At 44.4% G+C, this 24,536-nt stretch overlaps 1 protein-coding gene and 1 long non-coding RNA gene across 2 annotated transcripts; one reads left to right on the forward strand and one right to left on the reverse strand.

Annotated features, from left to right (window-relative positions):
• The first annotated feature begins 871 nt into the window (after nucleotides 1-871).
• On the forward strand, nucleotides 872-24,047 carry SLC15A1 (solute carrier family 15 member 1). Its single transcript, XM_048933196.1, has 23 exons — nucleotides 872-1,004; nucleotides 3,492-3,523; nucleotides 6,850-6,934; nucleotides 7,022-7,163; nucleotides 8,526-8,645; nucleotides 8,821-8,920; nucleotides 9,136-9,226; nucleotides 10,082-10,165; nucleotides 11,593-11,675; nucleotides 12,124-12,210; nucleotides 12,828-12,917; nucleotides 14,877-14,921; nucleotides 15,013-15,045; nucleotides 15,169-15,257; nucleotides 16,649-16,730; nucleotides 18,165-18,290; nucleotides 19,447-19,593; nucleotides 20,016-20,065; nucleotides 20,649-20,756; nucleotides 20,892-20,988; nucleotides 21,401-21,547; nucleotides 22,087-22,194; nucleotides 23,180-24,047. Exons 1-23 carry the CDS (start codon nucleotides 1,001-1,003, stop codon nucleotides 23,369-23,371), a joined length of 2,142 nt encoding a protein of 713 aa, XP_048789153.1. The 5' UTR covers nucleotides 872-1,000; the 3' UTR covers nucleotides 23,372-24,047.
• Nucleotides 3,518-18,040, reverse strand: LOC125687906 (uncharacterized). The gene is made up of 3 exons (XR_007374508.1): nucleotides 17,525-18,040; nucleotides 15,276-15,328; nucleotides 3,518-3,594 (listed from the first exon to the last, which is right to left on the reverse strand). It is a non-coding gene; the product is annotated as an uncharacterized LOC125687906 (long non-coding RNA).
• Nucleotides 24,048-24,536: the final 489 nt, after the last annotated feature.

A 24,536-nucleotide genomic window follows, 5' to 3' on the forward strand; every position in this document is an offset into this window, starting at 1 on the left:
ACTGACCATCTATGTGAACTTCAGTAAGGTCTCTGACACAGTACAACACAACATTCTTCTCCCCAAACTGGACAGACATGGATTTGATGGCAGGACTGTTCAATGGGCAAAGAACCAGCTGCAGGATTGAGTCCAGAGTGTGGTGGTCAATGGCACAGGCGAGAGATTTAGGCAGATTTAGCTGTGCATGTCTTTGTTCACTGCAGGGGAACGGGACTACCTGGCCTTTTAAGGTCCCCTCAATGCTAACGGTTCTATGTCAAAAACGTTAGGAGTCAGTGGTAACTGATGGGGGGTAGTGCTCCTCCAAGCAAACTACCCCCCATGCAAAGCAACATCAGCAATCCACACTGAGCTCTCCATCAGGGTCACAGAAGCCTTCTGTACGTCCGAATTAAGTGTGGGCTGCAGGTGCTCCTCATTATTACCCGAGAAGAAACCGACCTGGCCAGCAGCAGCCAGGTACTCATTAAGTGCGTGCTGCAGGAGGCCAGCAGAGCGATTGCATAAAGCCGCGTCTTGTAACAGCAACAAGCATCAAAGGGTTCCATGCTTCCTGCAGGTGGAATTTCTCTTTTGGCACCACCAACTGATGTTTGCCGTTCCTGCGCTCTCAACGCATTCAAACCTCGGCACTGTGCGGCTATCCTAATCTACTCAAAACCCAACGAAACAAAATCATCAACAACAAAGCCCGCAGTAATTAAACAAAGTCCCCAAACCCTCGCCCGGACAAACCCGGCAGCATGCACAGAGCTGCCTCCACCTCGGAACGGCTCCGGGCCGAGGGCGGACACCTCCCGCAGCCGCCGCAGCCGCCCCGCGCCCCTCCCGCACCTGCGCGGCTGCGGGCGGCGCCGGGACCGGCCGGGGCGGGGGCCCCGCAGAGCCGCCTTAAATCCCGGCCGCCCCCGTCTCCCTCCTTTCCTCCCGCTGTCCGCTCGCAGTTCGTCCTTCTGTCCCTCCATCCCCGCGCGGCCGCCAGCAGCGCGCCGGCCCCATGGGTAGGTGCGGGGATGGGTGTGCGGGAGGGTCGAGCGCGGTGTTCATCCCGCTGCTGGGTAGCGGTTTTTTTTCAGACGGAGTTTGCCAGGGGCTGAGTTGTACGGTGGTTTGAGGCGCACGGGAGAACAAATCCGTGCAGTCGGTCCTCCGGGCTGGAGTGCTGCCTGGGCTCCCGACCTGAGATGCCCAACAAAACCAATGCCAGGTGCTCAACGTGGGGTGTCCAGACAAAACCAGTGCAGGGTATCTAAATACAGGGTGCCCAACAAGGCCGATGTGGGATGCCTGATAAGTCCAACACAAGCCCCCTAATGTGGGGCACTCAATATGGAGTGCCCAACGAGACCAACGTGGGGGTACCTAATGCAGGGTGCCCAACACAACCAGTGCCACTGCAGCCCAGATGGGTTGACTGCCTCTTGTAGTGGTGGAGATGAGCAGGCAGAGCTTGCCCCAAGGGCACCTGGGTCCTGTCATCTTGTCAGGCAAGACAGTGGGACCCCTGGGAGGGAGAAACCCTCTGTGCCCACGTAGCATCAGGCTTGCTATGCTGTGGGTTTGTTTTAGTGCTGGTTGTGTCAGCCTCTTTCTGGAAGGGGCTCTGCAGCTGTTGGTCCTGGGGACAGGAGCATCCTTTTGGGGCTGCTCCGGGAGGAGGCCGAGGCTCAGCCACGTGAGAGCGGCTGGCTGTGAAGTAAGAACATCCCTTATGAGATCACAATCTGGTAAAAAAAATACCTCGATATCTCAAGGAAATACAGTGCGTGGCTGCTCAGAGTGAAAGAGAATAGTTCTAGGGCTTGTTTCTTGTGAGGAGAGAATGAATTACTGAGGCTTGCCCTGAAGAGGGAGTGCACCAACATGCCACCCACAAACCCCAGATTTGTGGCTGAAATTGGTGCAGAATGCCAAGTGTTCTGTTCTTTTGGAGGTCTGTCCCTGAGGCTGCCTGCTACTGGAGTTGCTTGGGCCGTTTAGGTTCCTCTGTTGAAACGTTGGCTATCTGAATAACACTGCTTATATAGTGCATCATTTTTTTATATGTAATGTTGTGTTCTTTATAGAATTGTGGGTTTGTAGGTATGTGTATATCTATCTATATATATTTATATGCAATATATTACAGCATGTCAGTGCTGAATAGAGGAATAAAGCTGAAATAGTTGACACAGAGGTGTCCCAAAAATGAAGTCAGTCAGCATTCTCTGGAAAATGCTTCTGAAAGATTTCTTGTGGAGGTGATAATTTCATCCTACAGCAAGGAGGGGGGAAAAACAAAAACAAAAACAAACACACAGAAAAACAAACGGCCTCCTGCAAGTTCCATGATTATTATTGCAATTATTATTTAGTCTTTACCTGAGGCTTAGGCAGCAGATTTGTTGTTGTTGTCAATCTGTTGACTGCTCAGGCTGATATTCCCTGTGCGTTATGGCAAATGTGTTCTGGAAATGCCAGGAAGCAGATATAGTCAAGGAGTTAGGAAGACTATCAGAAATGTTTATCTACCGTCCATGTATCTGCTCTCACGAGTTGTGTGGGGCATGTTGCCAATACCTTTAATGATCTGGTATTTGCATTTGCCTTGAAGTTGGTGTGTTAGCACTTTCTGAATGTTACCTGAGTTTTAGGAAAGACATTATCAAAATACTTTCATAATACATTCTGTTGTTCCCATAAAGACAACTGTCCAGCGAATGAAAGAATCAATTAATCTATGACTTTTTAAGCTTTCAAAAAAGGCTTTAATGAAGTATCATGCCAAACACCATAATGTTGCTGTCAGCTGTTTTCATCTGTTCTGAACTATGGACTAAACTGTTAGCAAACATATTTTTCTTATAGGAATCTATTATGGGCTCACTCATTTTGCAGGCAGGTATTTCAAAGTTCACATCTTGTTCTTGGCCTTATCTTAATGATAATGGACTAGTTCATGTGTTGCTCTAGGATATGCTGACATCCACTTTGTGGGTGCTGGCCTTCCTCTGGTGCAGTGCAAGCTCAGCCAAGCGTGCCGTGATGGACAGTGCTCACAGGACCCTCCAGATAAGCCTCCTGCTGACATGAATGTGTGGCCTTGTGCATCACTAGTCAGGCTGTGCGCTCAGTGCTTGTTAGGTCTGAGAGATGGACAGGACTCAGCAACCATCTCTGCAGGACACTTCAGCTGTGTTCCTCACCCCCGGCTTGTCCTGCAGGTGAAAACCCTGTGAGTGAACTGAAGCAGGGTGCATCTCCGCCGGTGAACTGTGTGTGCTGTGCAGCTGTGGGAGTGCTTGACACAGTGAAAGCAGTGCTTTGCCTCCTTGGTCCTTTTCCATGTTTCCCTGGCAGCTTATGTGAATCTAAGCATTGGCTACATTTTAGTCTGAAAAGCAAAAGGAAATCGAGTTTTTTGATAGTCTTCTTGCACTCTTAGTCCCTCTGACTGAAAATTTACTTGTTTATTTGTTCATTTGTTCTTTTTTCCTTCTCCCCCACAGCTGCAAAAAGTAGGAGTGAGGGCTCATCAGCGGTAAGTATTGCTCTCTCTTATGCTACAGTGAGTTGCTGTCGTTGCTCTTTGGGTTACTTTGGATAAATTTGCTGTGCAAAAACAAACAAACAAACAAAAAAAAACCAAAAAACCACAAATCAAAACAGCATAAAAGCCAACACCCTGTAAACATAAGATAAACATACTTTACATATAAAGTAACGAGTTACTGGCCAACACAAACACCAGATAGCCTGGCAGCTTCCTACACCCCAGCTAGGCACTGGCACGCTCACCATCCTGGTTAGAGGTCTGAAGAGCCTTTGGCCACAAAGATACCAGCTGGGACGGGAGGGTCCCCAGAGCTCATCCTCCCTGTCACTGAGCTGTCAGCACCTGCTGGCTCTCCTGTGGCATTCTTCCTTGTGAATCTTTGAACTGTTAACAGTACCTCTTGGCTACGTCTGTCTGCAGCCTTGAGTTCCTTATCTTCCAAGGCTTTACTCTGCAAACTTTCCCTGCAGACTTTCCCACAGCTTCCTCAGTAGCTGAAGCCAAGGGTGTGCAGATGGGTGGTGCCAGTCTCAAACCTGGGATCCCCAGAGCAGAGGAATGTTATGGAGTGTTATAAATCAGATGCAGCCTCTGGGTTCTTACCTGTTCTGCAGTAGATGGAATGCTTTCTGGACCTGGGGTTCACAACAGTTGTGTCACTAAATGTATGCATGCACATGTGTAATGCACGAAGGCACATCTAGTAAGGGCTGAGAGAAGCCTTCATGATGGTTCCCATTGGCTGACTCTGGAGCAGTGCTCAGCTCCACTCCTAATCTTTTCCTGACAGCTTGTTTCCCTGTGCTCTCAAACTGGGCTTCTTCTGCTCTCTGGCTTGCAGTGTGGCTACACAGATGTTTGCATGTGTAACGACTGCTCCCTGGCTTGTGCACTCTCCTCTCTGTGACCTTCAGGCTGCTAAAAGTGGTGCCGGGGTCGGGGATGGTCATCTGAGCAGCTTGCGCATTCAGCTGAGCGAGACTGGAACTCACAAGTGACTCCTGTCTGATCTTCGTGGAATCATGGGGCGGTTTGGGTTGAAAGAGACCTTAAAGCCCACCCAGTTCTAACCCCTCTGCTGTGGGCAGGGCTGCCACCCACCAGCTCCGGCTGCCCAGGGCCCCTTCCAGCCTGGCCATGAATACTTCCAGGGATGGTGCATCCACAGCTTCTCTGGGCAGCCCGTGCCAATGAAATTTGGGATAAATGTGGATGGTCTTCCTCTAGAGACGCCTCTTTCAGTCCATGGGGGACATGAGAAATCAAGAGCAACAGATCTGTTTAGGCCTCTGGTTTCTGTTGCTCTAAAGCTGAATGAGTCCCACTCAGTGCTCACCTTGGCTGAAGTCAGATTCTTTGGGTGAAAATTGTTTGCCAAACCATGGATAAGACGTGCGCAGCAATAGCCAAGGAGACAGCAGCTGGGCTGCTTGGTCGTCCTCATGGCTGAGTCTTTCTAAAGCCAGTGACACTCTCACCACTTCTACTTTAATTTCTCTTTTATTACTTGCAAAATCTTTTTGCAGCACGCTGCTTTTGTTACGTGCTGTGCAGCTCATTAAGGCTTTGTCCAGAGTCTACTGGTGATGTGAGCTCTCCGATTTACCCACTCCAGTCAGGCTTTCCCTGTCTCAGGTTTCTTTCCTTTCAAATATGAAGTAAACTAATTTCTAAATTCTCACAGCATAAAGATAAATAAAACCATGCTTTTCCACACTGCTTAAATTTCATCAGTTTCACCTATGAAATGTCCTATACCCCTCCACTGGTTATTATTAATCCTTCAAATATGCATTGCTTTTTTTTCATTTGCAGACAGCTCACGCACACGTTTGTTTATTATTAGGCACCAATGTAAGAAACACTGGAGCACTGGAACAGGCTGCCCAGGGGGGCTGTGGAGTCTCCTACTCTGGAGGTGTTCAAGTCTCACCTGGATGCCTGCCTGTGCGACCTGGTGTAGGGAACCTGCTTTGGCAGGGGGGCTGGTCTCGATGATCTCTAGAGATCCCTTCCAACGCCTACAATTCTGTGATTCTGTGATTAAATATCTGCTTTACTGGGTCTTGGATGCTATATTCAGATGGCTCCTGGACTCTCAAGCCTTTGTAAAACTATATTATTCTGTTGTTCCTAGCTGTCACTGTAATCATATCCAGATGCAATCAAGTTTCATAGAACTTAATCTATGGGTAAAAATGGCTTCAATTTCCTTATTCAGAAAATAGTTTAAGAATATTAGAGCTGAATGATCTTTACAGTCTAGGTGGATCACTGAAGTGGATGGGGATTGGTGTAGCTTTGGCTACAAAGTCCTGAGGTGTATTAAAAATCTTGCGACTCTCAGAATTAAACCCTTAAGAAGTGAAGTAGGAAGGGTTATGTCAGCTGGTGTTTCTAGTAATTTTAATAGCAATTTTATCATACGGGATCCTAGAATATCCCGAGTTGGAAAGGCTCCGTAAGGATCATTGAATGCCACCCCTGGCTCTGCACAGGAACTCCCAGAAATCAGACTGTATGTTCCCCATACAGAAAACACATACCCAAAGATCAGACCGTATGCTCACCTGCTGAGAAAAGCACATGGTCAGAGATTTAATTTGCAATTCTAGTGATTAGGGTAAATTTACAACTGATGGATGGCTTTCTTCTCTGTCACAATGGGCAAGAACTGTGTCATGAGTTGTGTTGTAGCAGCCATGCAGATGCCCGTTGCAAGAGTTGGAGGATCAGGAAATCTGGCAGTTAGTGCCGTGTGGGTTTAGCTGAGGAGTTAAGCCAGTTTTAGTGGCAAGAAATGAAGGATTCTTTGCAAAGCAGAGAACTTGTAAGGATGAGGAGCTTTCCTGCGGTTTGTTTGATGGAAATGGTTAATTAAATTGTTTGTCCCAGCTGGCACTATGCATCTGTAGAGCCAGGCTCCTGATTTCCCTGTGCTTCTGGGGCTTGGGGTTTCTTTTCCAAAAATGCTGGCTCTTTGCTTCTTTGATTACCAGTCAAGATTACTGTGAGTGCTTAAGATTTCAGATGTGTGAAGTGCACAAGCTGGAAATCACACAAAACCTTGCTGAAGATGTCATGGGAAGGAAAGATGGGAAGTCTGAGATCTGAGAACCAGGAGGGGAGAGTGGGAATTGGTTCTTGATTCGGGCGAATGGCATCCTCCCACCTCAGCCCACACAGCCTCCTCTCCCTGAGCACCCAGCTGCTGTGCAGAGGCTGGATGGAACTTGCTCAGACAGTAGGGCACAGCACACCATGGTAGCTTGTGCTGCACAGCTCTGAGCTCTGCTGTCTTTTGTTTCCAGCTGGGCTGCTTTGGCTATCCCTTGAGCATCTTCTTCATCGTCATCAATGAGTTCTGCGAGAGGTTCTCCTATTATGGCATGCGAGGTACCTCCCAAATCCTGCCCCTCCCTGTCCCTGCTGCTACCCAGCCCTGACTCTGGTTTGTAACCTGCTCTTTTGTTCTTCTTACAGCTGTGCTCGTATTGTATTTCAAGTACTTCCTGCGGTGGGATGACAACCTTTCTACAGCCATCTACCACACATTTGTTGCTCTGTGCTACTTGACGCCGATCTTGGGAGCGCTCATTGCAGACTCTTGGCTGGGAAAGTTTAAGTCAGTGCTTATTCTTCCCTCAAAAAGCAAACAAACAACAAACCAATGTACTTCAGGATCGTTTTTCCCCCAGATCTGAAAGTGCACTGGGGATTATCAAAATTACAGATCTGCTCATCTGTTAAGCTTAACACCTGCAAGTAGCCATTGAAATAGTGAAATACTACGTCACCTGGTATTAAGTGAGACTTTTAGAATGTATTCTAGAACATTTTATAATTTCAGTATTGACTTGAGTCAGAGGGAGGTCTTACTGAACTGCAACATTCTTAAGTTATGAACTATTTTTGCCTGCATGTAGTCGCTCAGAGAAGTAATGCTGAATGAAGTGCTTTAAGTGCTTTAAGGTACAGCCAAATTACTTTTAACAACCTGATGTTGCTCTTCTTTATAAATGTCATGATTCCATTAGTGTTTACTTTGCCAGAAAATGCCCAGTAAAGGGTTTTATTGAGGGCAATGAGCGAGGAATGCTGTCAAAGGTCTCCCAGAGATTAGAGATGAGGCTGTCGTTGGAGCTGGTTGTCTGCAGGTTGTGCGGTCTTCTACCAGGCTGATGGCCTCTGGGAGACCAGCTCTGTAATCAGAGCCAGGTGTTCTCTCTGTAGCTGGTCTGATCAGTGGCATCTCTTTGCAAGCAGTTTGATGCCCTGCAGATTGAACGTGTGTGCATCCATTGGTTCAGATGGCATGCTTTAAAGAAGGACCTGATCACCGAGTGTGTGCTTCCTCTGCTGCTCTTGCTCCAGGGAGCTCCAAGCTTGCTGTGAGGCTTTTGTCAAACAGATCTGGGTTGTCCTAGATCCCTGAGCTTTGCCCTTTATTACTGTGGGCTGCTTTGCCTCTGGGGCTGCTTCTTCTGAAAGACTAATTACGGCCAATTACTTTTTATTAATTTCCAACCAAGTTTGAATGGGGCTGTTCTTCTGTGCGAGGAAGAGGAATGGGTGTTAAAGGCATGGGAGACATGGTGATTTTGTAATACTGCCTTCACAACAGTGTTTCTAGGGGAGCTTTGGTCTTTAAAATATATTTAAGCTGCATGGAGGAAAGAAAAATAAAGAACATAGAGAATACTTAAGCAATATTAAAATTAGCATAAGTTACGTACCTTAGTAGTCAATTTGTACTTCACTGTATGTGAAATAAGATAATGGCATTTTCTTAAGCTGGTGGTTAAGTGGTAACCACTGAAGATTTAAACAATTGTTTATTGTCCCATGACCTCATGATTTTTAGAGAGCCTGTTTGTCATCTTGCCTTGCTTAGTTAGAGGGTGATATAGTTGATGCAGACTGCTGCTTTTTCACATGTATGTATAAACATTTAGTTGCCAATGTTTATTTTCTCTCTTTATAACAGGACCATTGTCTCCCTGTCCATTGTCTATACAATTGGGCAAGCAGTCATGGCTGTAAGCTCCATAAACGACATGACAGATCAAAACAGAGATGGCAATCCTGATAATATTGCGGTGCACATGTGAGTTGACTTGTACATGCATGTTCTCCAGGTTGGTTTTGGACAGGGCGGACAACTTAAGACTTAAATTGATGACACTTGCATTTCAACTGTCTTGCAGTCAACCTTTTACATCAAACTTCAACTAAGATAGCAGAATGATTTCTTTCTTCATTTTTTTTCTACTTTATCCTAGTGCCCTGTCTATGACTGGCTTGATTCTCATTGCACTTGGAACTGGTGGAATCAAACCTTGTGTGTCAGCATTTGGTGGAGATCAGTTTGAAGAACATCAGGTATCTTCCAGATTTTCATTGATACGTGTATTTTTACTGCTTGGCTATTACAGCATTATAATGAAGTACATATGTAGAAAAGTGTCTTACTGTAGTGCTTCATGAGTAAAGATCGATAACAATGTGTCTTGAACTGCACAATAAGTTGGTTCAGTCTAGGGAAAATAAAGTTGCTCTGGCTAGCCCTTTCTAAAATCATTTTTTATTTACTGTAGGAAAAACAAAGAAGTAGATTCTTCTCTATCTTTTATTTGTCCATTAATGCTGGAAGTCTCATATCCACTGTGATCACCCCAATTCTCAGAGGTAAGTCCACACGTTTGTTCATAAAATACTTAAATGGCAATAAGGAATGAGTATTGGAATGCAAGTCATACAGGCTAAAATCAACAGGAAATTCCATCTCCAAGTTTTCTTTTCTTTCATGCCAGTGTAGGGATGCGATGGCATTTGAGGAAGACCACTTTTTCTCAAAAGTGAGAGAATGTAATGCAACCTCTGGAATAACCCTAATGCTCTCGACCAAAATTCTAGCCCTTAAATTCCTTGATGGCAGCTGACTAGAACTGATCATGTGGAAGTGTTTTAGGGGTCTGCTTCATGCAAATTCTATTATTTCCCAAAACAGAAGGAGACGTGCAGACACCACAAGATGCAGTTTGCTTCCATGATGATACAGGGTGAAACTACCTTGGAAAAACTAACAGATTTGATTGAGGAAAGTTGTACCATCGTTTTCTCTAATTGTTTAAATAAAAAATAATTTTAAAAAATGAAAGTAGTAATCAGCTGCAAACTATTTTTTTCCTAACGAAAATGCACTGGCACACATTGCCCAGAGATTGTCCCAGAGTCTCCCTTCTTGCAGACCTCCAAAAGTATGGCCCAGGGCAACCTGGTCTGGGTGGCCCTGACTGTGCCAAGATTGAGCAGAGAGTGAGATGAGGCCCTTCCTACCTCTGCCATTCTAAGGCTTCTGTGATGCATTATTCCCCTTCTCAGTAACGTAAGTAGATCTGCATCACGGTCATCCAGCTTGTCAGTTATCAGCAGAGACTCTTTTTTCCCTTGAGTCAACAGTGAATGCAAGAAATAGAAACTCTATGTGAAATGTTGGCAGCAGTCCCTGGGATTTGTATCAAACATTACTTTATATTTCAGCTCAAGAATGTGGCATTCACAGCAGACAGCAGTGCTACCCGCTGGCGTTTGGAGTTCCTGCTGCCCTCATGGCTGTTTCATTAAGTAAGTTGAACTGTTTCCATCTTGCTTTCTTGCTGTAGTTAGGTGATAATGATTTCTGAATCATGAGGAAGTAGTTGAAATCTGCAAGTATGAATCCCTAGAAATACCTGATTATTTCTGCAATATGTAACTTGTGAAACTTTTTTGGAGGGAGGGCAGATTGACCAAAAGTTCCCTCTTTTAAAGGAGACACTGGTGAAGCCGAGGCACAATTAAGCTGAATGACTGTTTGCACACGTGGATAACGACAGGACAAGGGAGAATGGTTTTAAACTGAGACAGGGGAGGTTTAGGTTAGATGTTAGGAGGAAGTTTTTCACATAGAGGGTGGTGACGCACTGGAACTGGTTGTCCAAGGAGGCTGTGGATGCCCCATCCCTGGAGGCATTCAAGGCCAGGCTGGATGTGGCTCTGGGCAGCTTGGTCTGGTGGTTGGTGACCCTGCACACAGCAGGGGGGTTGAAACTGGATGATCATTGTGGTCCTTTTCAATGCTATGATTCTATGATATGGTATGAAATAGACATGTAATATACTGTCTAAATTGCTTGGTGTGCTGGGTTATATAAATAAAAGGTCTTCTAAAGGTAGGATGAGAACTCAGAAAATGCAATTTTCAGATATTGTTCATAGTCCAGGATAGTGAACTGTGCAGGGTAATTGTCCTTTATTTCCTGTAGCGAAATACAACACTAGTATGCCAGGGTATTTCTACTAGCTGCATTGCAGATTGCTCCTTGAGCCTTCCAGCTGCCATACAAAGACCAAGAAATTGATGCTCACATGAGCAGGTTTTGCGGGTTGTATTTTATTATCTTATTTTTTTCTAATGGTTTGGCGGGTGTACGCTGTAGTGTTTTTCCTGGTCATGTCCCCTCTTGGACCTGGCCCCCAGGTGGGCCACCAGCTCTGCTGCCACTGTCTTATCAGTGCACCCAGCCCAGGGTGACGGCGGCTGCTCGTGTGAGCCCACACCTTGCCAACACGTGGGAGGGTGAGGCTGGGGAACGTGTCTGCGTGTGGGAGCTGCGGGAATGCTGACAAAAGCTGTGGCTTAGGTGACGCCTCACGTGTCCCTGCATGATGTGACATGCAGCGTCCCGGGCTCTCGAGTTCCTATTTAAGTGCAGCAAGGCCGAAGAGCAGATCTGGAGTGGCTGTTGCTTTGACCATAACTCGTATCCCTCCAAGAATGGCCACTAACCTCAAGAGCATCACGGTTTGGTCCTGCATCTTTAATAGCGATATTTACTGATATTTATTAATTGGATTTGTTTTACTGTATAATAACACGGCAGTAGTCATGCTCATTACTCCTTTCAGAGTTACTCCCAGCTTGATGCAACTACTTAATTATGTTTTTCACACTAAATTATTTGCCACTGCTTTCAATTAACCACAAATTCCTTTCTGTTTGCTTATTGCAGTTGTGTTCGTAGCTGGAAGTCGAATGTACAAAAAAGTTCAGCCGCAAGGCAATATAATGGTTCGAGTTTGTAATTGCATTGGAGTAAGTAGTGCTGGTATTCCCTAAATTCCGCTCTGAAAGTTTGTGGAGTCCTTCAGGACTGTAATTTTTGCATATTCAGTACCATTAAATTTCTACAAGTTGCAGTTTCTTATAGTGAAATGTGCTCTTACAGCCATTCAGTTCTGAGAAACGGTGCATTAGACATTCTCATGCTATATGGAAGTTTGTCCTAAGTATGCAGGTCTTCCAGTTCCTAACAGCAATCCACTTTATTGCTGCTCAGAGCAGATCTGCTTGGTTTACCTGATCCCAGGTAACCACTTGCCCAGTAGGCACTATGAAGCCTTAAATGCACTGTTCCTTCCAGTGCTTGCAGCAGGTAACAGAGCTGGCACCCTCTGAAGAGGAGTTCTAGAAGCAGGAGTGTCACTTCTAACTATAAAACAGCTTATATTACAAATATTTTAACATATTGGATTCTCTCCAGTTTGCCATTAAAAACAGGTTTCGGCATCGCAGCAAAGAGTACCCAAAAAGAGAACACTGGCTAGACTGGGCAAGCGAGAAGTATGATGTAAGTACTGCGTGAGCACTGCTGTCCCTCAGCATCCCCAGGCCCCAGTTCCTGTGCTGCTTGCTCTGATCCATTGCCTTGGAAGCTGGGTTAATAGCTTTTGCACCTCTTCATCATGAACAAATTGATGGCTTATGTCCCATAGTCCCCTGGCTGTGTCCTTTGCTCCCTGTACCCTACACACCCTGCAACTCTGTCAATGTCAGCACAAACCTTAGCCCCTTCCCTTCATTTTACTTTTGCCTATGTGTAATTCTCATGCATGAAATGCATTCCACAGCTCCTTGTCATTCAAATGCCTCCTAAGCAGCACTGCTAAAGCCTACCAGGAAAAAAAAGCCAGTGTAGTGCAGAGCTAAATCTGCTGCCATTGCAGTGCAGGCATGCCAAGAACAGACCTTTCTGCTGCCAGCGTCCCCTTTAACTGGCACTCCACCCTGGGGTTGTTTTAACAGAAATCAGCAGAAGTTCTGGCACATCCAAAGTTCAGGATATGGGTAAACACTGCATGAGAGGTCCCGTGTCTCCACCTGCTGCTGCACCGGGAATTTGCGAACTGCAGTGGAAGTGTTGTGTTTCTCACTGACTTCTTTCCTTGTTTTTCCTCTTATCTACAGAAACGGCTAATTGCTCAGACCAAGATGGTGTTGAAGGTGCTTTTCCTTTACATCCCTCTCCCCATGTTCTGGGCACTTTTTGACCAGCAGGTAAAGTAGAAATGCTTTGCTTTGCATTTCTAAATGTGCCCTGTTCTACATGTTCTGGAGGCACTGCACCTAAGAAGATCTTTGTGTAAGGGTGGGAAGTACTTCTCAGCAAATTCTTCAGCCCAGTTATGATGCACAATGGTTACTCAGTGCTCACACAATGTCCTGTGGTCCAAGAGCAGTCAGCTGACTTATCTGGGCATTCCCAGGAGCGATCCAGTGACTCGGGCCTCTTTAGATCCTACCAGCCAGCAGGTGGCAGATGAAACAGTAACCTGCAGCTTTTGAGTTCCCACTCTTCTCTGCTGTCAGTTGAGGTGCAGCGTGGAATCCTCATCTAAGCACTCTGGAGAGCCAGAGAGACGTATGCCATCTTGCTTGATCGCTCAGATCTGTAACACCTCACATCTTGGATATAACCCTGTAATTCCCACTGATTTGGATGGAGTGCTCAGGACTCAGGAAAGCAGGCTTTCGTTAATTAAGTACTGCAGTACAAATTTAGGAGGGTATCTGAGAGAATCAGCTCTCTGGAAGGTAGAGTGCATTACATTCTGAAGACTGCCAGGGTTATGCTTTAGTACTGGTGAGCTGTGACTATGAATGTGACCTGCTCTAAGATTCCCTGGTATTCCTCCTGCTCTTAACTGTATGAGTTTCAACAGGGCCAAGTGTCTGGTCCTGCATTTTGGTCACAACAACCCCAGGCAGCTCTGCATGCCTGGGGAGGAGTGGCTGGAAAGTTGCCTGATGAAAGGGACCTTGGTGTACTGATGGACAGTCGGCTGAACATGAGCCAGCAGTGAGCCCTGGTGGCCAACAAGGCCAATGGCATCCTGGCTTGTATGAGCAATGGTGTGGTGAGCAGGACTGGGGAAGTCATCCTGCCCCTGTACTCAGCACTGATGAGGCCTCACCTCGTGTGAGGTGAACTGTGTTCAGTTTTGGGCTCCTCAATACAAAAAGGACATGGAGGTGCTGGAGCAGGAACAAAGAAGGGCAACAAGGCTTGTGAAGGGCTTGGAGAATATGGCCTACGAGGAGAGACTGAAGGATCTGGGGATGTTCAGTCTGGGGCAAAGGAAGCTGAGGTTGTACCTTATTGCTCTCTTCCAGTATCTGAAAGGTGCTTACAGTGAGAGAGGGGTTGGTCTCTTCTCACTGGTCGCAGGTGACAGGACGAGGGGAAATGGCCTCTAGATGCACAAGTTTAGGTTGGATATCAGGAAAAACTTTACAGAAAGGGCTGTTAAGCTCCCCAGGGAGGTGGTTGAGTCACCGGCCCTGGATGTGTTTAAAAACCATGTGGATGTGGTGCTCAGGGACATGATTTAGTGGAGGGTTGTTAGAGTTAGGGTAGTATGGCTGGGTTGTGGTTGGACTTGATGATCTTTAAAGGCTTTTCCACCCCGAGCAATTCTATGATTCTGTCCCAGACAGTGGTGCAGCACAAGAGCAGAGGCTGCAGATGCATTGGTACAAGTTGTCCCCCCTAGGCTGGGGAGCATGGGCAGGTTTTTTGGGCAGAGGGATGGAAGGCACTGGGGTCCAGTGCTGCAGTAAGGAGCAGCAGGTCAGGGCTGTAGGCTGTGAGCACCTGGCTGACAGCCACGTGCCAGCTCTGCACGGCCTCTGGCTCATCTGCAGTGACAGCTGAGAGAAGCATGTGTGGGAAATCATGGAATCATGGTGAGGCTGCAAGTGTGCAGCATCTGGGCATCTGTCTTGTTTCCTCGTTTCCTCTTGAGTGCTATTTCTTCATGATTTTGTGAAGCCAGTAAATGAAGTGAGATGAACCATGAAGATCACTTTGTTCAAATGTTTATGTTCTTGTAGCAAGCTATCTCTGTTTTTATTATACTGTCCACCTTTCCAAACACTTTACTTATGAAAACAATTCAAGAGGAAATTTGGGAGATTTATTAACCATGGGATTCAACTCTCTCTTCTTCTGTCAAGGGCTCGAGGTGGACACTGCAAGCCACAACAATGGATGGGGATTTTGTAAGTGACTTTTTCCCCCAAGATTTCCCCCTTTCACACCCACTTTATTTGTTTGTTACTAACATTTTATTTTATGTTTTTTCCCCACTAGGGAGCTATTCAGATTCAGCCAGACCAAATGCAGGTATAGTAATCTACTTGACAATCCTAAGTACTTCCCAAAGATGATATACATGTATTGTTGCCTTTTGTAAAAATGGACTGAAAAATACTTAGTTCTTTCTCTTTTTATGTTTGTTTTTAACAGACTGTCAATCCAATCCTGATTATAATAATGGTCCCAATTGTAGATGCTGTGATTTATCCTTTAATCCAGAAATGCAAGATCAATTTTACGTAAGTTAATGTATTTACCTGGGTTCAGCAGAGGTTCATTTCAGTGATTCCTTTAAGATGCTCTTCTTGCCCTAAACAAAAGCAAGTTCCAGCCAAGAGAAAAACAACACAGTATTAAAAATGGGGTTAATATTTAACACATATAATAATAAAAGAGCTCTGAGCAGCAAACAAAGGCACCACAGACCACAGGAGCAGAATCTAATAGGAAAGTAATAACGTGGTTTCTCTTCAAGGTGAGGTCAAAGTGCTTTGACTGCACAAGAGATGCTATCTACCATTAATGTTTCCCACTTCCCTATCTCTAACACTCCCCTCCCCTGCCAAGTGTCAGAAGTAGAAACACAACATAACTTTCAGCATCTGATATCTTCTGGGCTTAAAACTACCTGGGACCGGATGTATTTGCCCTTCAATCGCAGGGAGGTGTTCAGTGAGCCAGTTTTAGAGAGTACTGCATGATACTTTTATTATTGGCAATCAACTGGCCAGCATTTGCAAGCAGGCGGAGTGGAAGAGGCTCACCAAACTGAACAAGACAGAGCAAAGCTACTGGTTTCTAGACTGCTGTCAGCACCAGTGATGCTTCTGGACTTGGCTTACCTTGCGCTCAGGCAGCTCTGTTACAGGAGTGGCTCAAGCTCCCAGCAGCCAGCTCCTCAGCATTTTGCCCCACGTTCCTAAAACACAAACTCTCTCATTCCCTGGGTTATCCCATCCTTTGTCGCCTCTAACAAAGCCTGTTGTATCATCACAGTGATCTTCACATTTCTTTATGTGCAGAATACATTTCTTAGAATAAAGTCTGTGGAGCAAGATGCAATCCTACTTTTCCATCCAGATATGAAAAACTCGTGGGAGGCTGCTGTGCTGGAAGCACCTCTCTTCATTAGTGGATGTTCTGCATCAGACAATTGATGCCATCAATACAATAGCTGCCGTACATCCACCCTTACAACTTAACTGAATGTCAGCAGCTGCCTCCTAACTCAAAGTATTTCCCTGACTTGCTCCTTTCAGTATTTGATTTAAACATAGCGATGCACACAAGAGTTATTACTCTGTTGTACAAGGTGTAAATTTGCCTTTTCATTGTTTTCTATGGTAGCGATGATGTGTTTTTTTCCTTCTGTTGACTTTTGAAATCAGAAACCCAATAACAATTTTGTTCAGATAGTGGTTAACCCCAGGAATGAGCCCAGCAGATGCAAAGCAACAGGTTAAGATGCTGCAGGAAACTTAATTTCCCAGCAGTGTAACTGTGAACTCTATACAGGATAGCTAAATGCTGACATCAGCCCTTCAAATGGTGATGATCTGCTATTTGTAGCCTTATGAGTAAATCAAATGTTTGTCTAACTTATATATATTATGTCTTGTTGCTGAATTAGGCCCCTGAGGAAGATCACTGTTGGCATGTTCCTTGCTGGTCTGGCTTTCGTTGCTGCTGCCCTTGTGCAAGTGCAAATAGATGTAAGTTCAGCCAGGTGCATGTACTGAATTCTAGTGTTTTGTTAATGTAGAACAGTCTTTCTAAGGTGAAAATGAGTCAAACACTGTGTGTAAAACACTTGGAAATCAGGAATAAGTATGCGTGCACAGAAGTAGAGGGGAGGGAAAACACAAAAGCATACTGCAATCCAGTGAGTTCATAGGCAGTTATATTAGAGTGCTAATCACCATCCCACAAACAGTCTCACCTGTTGTTATGATACATCATGCATGTAAGGCAGCCTCTGGTCTTTAAACTGACATTAAAAGCTGAGAACCAGAGATTTTCCTTAACAGGGAGCTGCTTTGTGTCTCTGATCTCTTCTGACACCTAAACTGGAGGTGAAGTGTGATTCACCACAGCCGGGGAAGCATCATCACACTATGAGCAAAGATGATTTTATGACACTTATTTAAGGCAGGACTCGGCACATCTAGATTTTCTTGCTTCAAAGGGAGCTGTCATGTTTAACAGACGTAAAAGATGCAGGTTTTCCTTGTAGCTGGGAGTCAGTGACACCTCTGGGAGGTAATGACTGCATCCCAATGTCTGAATTGCCATCCCAAGGCGTCCACCTTCCTTAGTGCGCTACCAAGATGAGCTCTCACTTCTTAAATACCTTTTGTGAGGAATGAGGAGATCACCATTTGATGTCTGGGCTCACACCTTATTTTGCCTCTGTCTTCTAGTGGGGAGCAAAGCACCTGGCCTTCAACAGGACTCATCCTGAGTGCCCTGCTTGAAGGATTAGAGCTGTGCATAAACACGTACTCACACTGGGCAGAAGCTTGGTCACAGCTGGTAAATCTCCAGGCTGTTGCACGGGAGCATCCTGCAGAAAGGAAGATGTAGATCTATTTTAGTTGTGCGATTGTACCTAATGAGAATGAAAAAGACCAAAGCACAGGAGGGGCTCAGGCAGAACTGAAATAAGTGCAGCTCTTGAGGCTCTACAAGGGCAGAATCCATTTACTGTTAGATCAGGTAGAAAGTGGAGTCTCCAGTTGTCCTTTTTCTTTGGGCTCTCGCACTGCACAGTGCACGTGTGTGCTTCTGAGCAGCACGAGGGCTGGGAAAAGGAGTCAGAACACAGCATAAAGAAATTCAGAAACCTGCACTCCCGTAGGATATGGGGAAAAGCTGTCCCCTGAACTGCTGAGTGGAGTTGGTATTGGCAGCACCCTGTAAGAAGAGGATCATGTGAGCATTGTGAAGGAGAGACATCTTTTATGAGGAAGCAGTTGGAAAGCTTTGAGGCTAGCAACTAAAACATGATTAAAATTGCATTCTCATGACTGACAAATCATCAGGCAAATGCTAATCTTCAACATGAGATAAATAACAGAGTTGTTATTCCAGTGCATCCACCAAGTGACTTAGGATAGAGCACTGATTTACTTCTTTCTTTCCTACAGAAAACTCTTCCAGTTTTCCCTGCAGCTGGACAGGCCCAAATCAGAATAATGAACCTAGGTAATAGCAATGCAGATGTGACGTTTCTGCCTGATCTTCAGAACATGACTGTTCTTCCTATGGAGTCAGTAAGTAAGGGGAGATGGGGAATAGGAAGTCAAATTTGAATGGAGCAAGTCAAAGTGGTTCTTAGCTAATGACTGAAAATTCAGTATTTTCTATGTGTTGGCTTTTTTTTCCCCTCTGTGCCACTTCTTAACAGGAAGGACTGCTATTCCTTTAAATAATAATAAGAAGAAAATCCTTCCAGGCCTAGAAAGTCATTGCTCTTACTCTAAGTGATCACTTATGTGAACTGGGATATGTTTCTGTGGCTGCCTTACTTGAGCTCCAGATTCTGCTGTTGAAGAACCCTTTCAGGGTCTTTTACAGCACAATTTGGATTGTTAGCTCTACTGACTGCAAGACACAGTGGAGCTGATGGATCTTTGTAACAATGAATGCAAGGAAGTCTTACCAACACGTTTTGTGGTAGTCTGCTGTCCTGCTTCCATAGGAGAAGGGAAGCCCTCTTCCACTCTCCTCCAGATATAGCTTGCATGGAAACCGAGCTGTGGGGAGAAGATGAGGGTGCCCAAGCTGAATCCTGAAGTGGAATTGATGTACCATGATGCACACCTGAACACGAAGGGTGTACAAATACTCCATTCTCTACCATAGACATAACCCAGGTGTTTTGAATTGTTCTATGCATCTATAAAGCAAAGATATATATTTTTTAATAAATGTGTTAATTTATTATTCAAGTTGTATTACATACCAAGCCTGTGAAGGGTAGTTGAAATATCTAAATCATGTATCCTGGCAGTAGTAACTTGTGTTACGCTGAAACACGAAAGCTGCAGTTTGGATCAGCATCTTGTAGGAAGTGTTGCCATGTGGAAAATGGTTTATACTCGTGCTGTCTCTGTTGCTAAACAGAATTTTGCTAACGGTGAGCTAGATTTATCTGGAGAAGGAAAGACACAGTGAAATGTACAGCTTTTCCACAATGCTTGTAGGAAGCTTTGAGGTTTGTGTGAAGGAAGACATCAGCGATCAAACAAAATGAGCATCTGGTGTAGAAAAGACAACAAGAACTGAAGTCAGGCGTTGCTCACAATCTCTGATACTTTGGATGTAACATCCCTGTAAAATTTCGATTCCCCCCAAATTTGGCATTTCCTCAGAGGTAGAGACAAATGCCATCACATGGGCATTCACAACAATTTGTCGTCTTTGTAGACAAACTACAGGATGTTTGAGACTTCTCAGCTGAAATCTGTAATCATAAGCTTTGGGACCGAGAGTAGAAGTGAAAGTATCGACTCGAGCAGCAACACGCATACTGTCACCATTAAGAATGCAGCAACAGGCATTGTTTCTAGCTTGGTAAGTCTCCCTAAATCCTAAGGAATACATCAGTGCCACAGCAACCATCTATGTGGAGTGTGGGAAGCTCTGGGTAGTTCTTCTTTTTTCTTTTCCCTCTTATTCTCTTTGCCGCCCGAGGGAAAATTGTACCTGAATTGTAAAGAGCAGGCAGGATACTGGGGGGGAAAAACCAAAGCAAACAAAACAACAACAAAATTCACCAACATCTGACCAACCTGACTTGACAGTTACTGTTTTGCTGAATTTACCTGTGTGGTCTTCAAGGATTTTCTAGTAGATGTTTCTTAGCGGGAACCTAAAGATAAGGCCTGGAATCTTGCTCTGAAACCTCTGTCAATTCTCAGTTGTATGTAATAGCACACGTTTAAGCAGTTCGCTGATGCCAATGAAGTGTCTTGACTAATGCTCTCTTCCACCAGCGGTCAGATAATTTCACATCAAAACCAGAAGAAGGAAACAATCTAATCAGGTAAAGCTGATGTTGCTCCTCAGCTTTTCAGTGGCATGACTACTTCACTCTCCCTCTTCTGGGGATTCTTCTTGCTTAACATCATTTTCTATCCTGTAGGAGATTTCCACTTGCTGGACACCTCAGTTTAGAGGGTAAAGGAATTTCCAGAACAAAATTTATCTGAGCTATCGTACTTATCTATTTAGCTTAATCTTGGAAGTATGTTTCACACTGCCTAGAATTTCTTTTGCTATAGGCAATGTGTCTACCTTCTTTTGAATTGCTGGTAAGAAGTGTCCTACCAATTGGTGTAGGAAATAGGGTTTTTTTTCCACATCCTCCATTTGTAGCTGCTGTAGTAGTTTGTTACTGCCAGAAGCAAATACTCCCTTTTTTCATTTCCCTATGAAAGCAATAAGGTGATGTAGGCCTGTCTTGCTTCTTGCATTATCCGGGTCTGCGGGGATTTACGGTTCTTTCAAAAATGTTCGTTTTCAAAAGTAAAAGGAGAAAGCTTAATACTCGTACTGCCAAAGCATGAAGTAAAGCTTGAATTCTTTGAAATACTAACCAAAGTATTCATCATTCCTATGTGTTAAAGGTTTGTAAATAACTTGCCTCAGACAGTCAACGTCACTATGGGTGACACGGATTTTGGAACACTGGAAGAGACAAGTATCAGTGATTACAATCTCTTTTCAGGAGGAAGGTAAGTGTGTCCCTCATCTAAATCAATCTCTTAAAGAAACAGACGTACTTGACCCTGCAGGAAAGACAAAGGACATTTTATTTTACACAAAATTGTCTATACATATGGGTTGAACTGTTTTTTTTCTTCCTTCAGAACAGATGATATAGTGATTGTTGCAGATTCAACTAATTGCACAATAACTTCAGAGGCATTAGGATATGGTGGTGCTTACACAATCATAATTAATGAGGTGAGTTGCTGTTGAATGGGCAATAGTTCTCCACTTTAATGTTCTTCAATTGAAATACACTTGAACAATTATTTCTCTTGCCCTTAATTAAACAGATAATTCTTATGTTAAACTGTCTGAACATAAACACCAATAAAAATAACGATGAGCATGACAGTGACATACTGCAAAAAATTCATATTAATCACCAGTGGCTTTAAATCCTGAGCCCTGCTTGACACTAAGTATTCGCATGAACTCTGATGTGAAATAATTGCATTTCTTTACTTGCTGCATGGTGCTTCATACACAGTGCCCTTTACTCTCACAGAACTTTGTGTATGATTACATAGATGATGTAACACTATTTGGAACTCCTCTGGTGGCCAGAATCGTTACCACTGTTCCTAATGCATTATTTTTTTACTTTCAGTGTTCTGAAGACGTGACTCAATTAAGATACGTTGAAGATATCCAACCCAATACAGTCCATATGGCTTGGCAGATCCCTCAGTATTTCTTACTTACATGTGGAGAAGTAGTCTTCTCTGTCACTGGGCTGGAGTTTTCATACTCACAGGTAGGCTTTGCTCTTCAGCTCATTCACGTGTTAGCTCAGGACTCTTAAGCCCCCAACCTGTACAAACGGGGATCTCCTGAGGCTCCTCGTTCCTCCAAGATGGTTCCGTATCGCTGCTGTTTGAACAGTATTCTCTAGCGCCCCCTAGCGGGACTGCAGGCAGGTGCACACTGTTTTCCATGGAGCCATGCTGTACCGCTTGAAGATTTGTCACCAGTTTTCCAATCACCTCACACATGACCTTCCATTGAAAATGAACAGAACAGTACTGCTGCTGTTAAACCAAACTTGAGACCCCGCAAATACAAATTGAGCCACTACTGACATTTCTGCATCAAAATTGCACTGGTTTAATTTGGTTTCCCTTGCAGTCTTTGACAGCAATTTGTACACTTCAAATTCCTTTGTCTTCTAATTTCATTTGTATTATTAGCTCTGTTTCTTCCCTTAATTCTGAGCATCTTCTGCAGTTATGAGAATATAAATTAATATTATAAATTATAAATATAAATATAAAATTTACTGTTTTCCTCCTGTAGGCGCCATCTAATATGAAGTCAGTGCTGCAGGCAGGATGGCTGCTGACGGTGGCTTTTGGTAACATAATTGTCCTTATCGTGGCTGGAGCATCCAAACTGAGCGAGCAGGTAAGCACACAGGCAATCAGCGTGCCTTTGTATTGCACTATTAGAAAGAGGCTCTAACATGAGGGGAGTCGTGGCTGATAATTCTCAGCCATGACTTTTGAACACCAGGCATTACAGTGGATTTGTATTTATAACTGGAATGCTTGAGGCTTAGCTACAAGAGTCTTCCAGTCTTCTGTAGAAGTTGTGCTTTAGTGAACAATCCTTTAAGATTGAATCCAGTAAGCAAATGAGTTATGAATCTTTATAGTCTAATTTGATTTAAAGAAACAAACAAAAGAAAAGCTCTAACAAATATTACTTTAACAAAGGTTTCTACCCTTTGCATGATTGTTTAACAGTCCTACCTCTTGCTCTGTCAGGCTGTTTCACTTTGCAAACAGCAGAGTCTAATGTCTGTGCAATAGGCTACTTCTCATGGTGTGGAAGGATTGGGTGAGAACTTCTGAACTCATTTAGGACTAAATTCTGAAACTTCTGCTTACTGTTAATCAGGCCTCACCTGTGTCAGTCAGCCTTGCCATGTCCCTTCTTTCTTCTGGCTCCATTGGTTTCAAACCTCCTTCCTTCAGGCATGAAAGCAGTCGTTCTTCTGATGAAGAACATTTGGACAAACCTTCAGACTACTTATGGCATTCCCTAGTGAATCCAAAAGGGTGATGTTTCAGAGAAGGAAGAGCCTGTCTTTGAAAAAGGTCTCTCAGTCCTGGTTTCAGCTGGAGTAACCAGAGAGTGTGAAACACAGCAGTTGAGGGTTTTCAGATGGAGAGAGAGAGCATTTTGAGACTAGAGTTACTAGTCTCACTCTCCACTGTGATCCATAGAAACAGATCTAATATTTAGTCCTCAAGACATGCAGTACTTGTGTGTGCTGAGTTCCACATTTGGAATTGAGCTCATTGCTTGCAAACAGCAAAATGGTGTAATTCTTTGGAAGAATAACTGCTGATGGCTAAGTTATACCTTTTTTTTGTTTTTTTTCTAGTGGGCAGAGTACGTTCTCTTTGCAGCCTTGCTGTTTGCAGTTTGCATCATTTTTGCTGTCATGGCGTATTTTTATACATATATTGATCCAAGTGAGGTTGAAGCCCAACTTGATGAGGAAGAGAAGAAGAGACGAATAAAACAGGATCCAGACTTGTATGGAAAAGAATCTGAAGCTGTCTCTCGGATGTAGAAGGTGCATTTAAGAGCATTTGTGAATCATGGTAGCTTGTTAACTGTCCCTGCAATAACAGGAATCAGGATATTGCTGACATCACTGGGTAACATACCTCATGGGAGAGGCTGAGAAAAGCTGTTCTGAGTTAACGTACAGCCTCTTGGGAAGCAAGATGAAATGATTAATCTCTTGTACAGAAGATGGCATCCTGAGGAAACTCCTGCAGAATTTGCACTCTTAAAATGTACCTCATAGCATTAAAATATTGAAATTGCACTTGGCACTATTCGACACTCTACATAGATGTATTTTTATACTGTATTTCAATTTTATAATGTGGAGGGGTGGGGAAAAAGGTATTGCCAAGAAATAGTAATTGAAGCCAAACTGTCTGCATGACCCTTCTAGCCTAACTGTTACTTGAACGCAGGTCACATATGCCTTAAATTCTTTTGTATGTCCTTAAGGATAACGGGACAAAAGCTCTTGGATTTCTCAGATTAAAATGTCTGTACTCCACCTAGCAGTACCTTGGAAATGCACTGTGATGTGCTTTATGTGCCTATTATTAACTGCCCATTGGTATGTCCTTAATTAGTTGTGTTAATGGGGTGTCCACTGAGGTGAACAGACAATGGCAAATTGTATTCTGAATAACCAACAAGAATAAAACTTGTGTTGTAACAAATTATTGAAAGCAGTGTAAGAGTATGACTCACAGTTGCACGGATCTCCGTCCACAACCACATGTGGAACAATGTGTGCATCCCCCAGGAAAACGTTTAGAAATGGAACTTAAAAAGGTGGGAGAGACTGTGCAGCCAGGCCCAGAGCATGGCCAGGCAAGCACACTGACCAGCAACTTTTTTGCATGCAGCTGGCACTTTCTATCCTGTCATCTCTCTATTTACCCATGCTTGTTCCTCTCCAAACCGTACTGACCTCTCCCTTTCCCCATCCCTGGTCTCCTAATAAGTCTTGCACAAGGTGCTCTTCTCCTGCATCTCTCTGTGAGTCTTGTGATCCCACTGGGCTGTAAGGTGATCCTGGAGAGCCCTTTCCATATATACAAAGCGGTGGGCTGCCTTCTGCTCCTGGGACAGCCCCAAGGCTCCATCTGCAAGAGCTCCTCTGAGGACATCAGAGCAGCTCATGCCAGCAGCCTGGGCAGCCCCTGTTT

This window comes from Lagopus muta, chromosome 1 (assembly GCF_023343835.1).
Source record: "Lagopus muta isolate bLagMut1 chromosome 1, bLagMut1 primary, whole genome shotgun sequence".
NCBI classification, from domain to species: Eukaryota; Metazoa; Chordata; class Aves; order Galliformes; family Phasianidae; genus Lagopus; species Lagopus muta.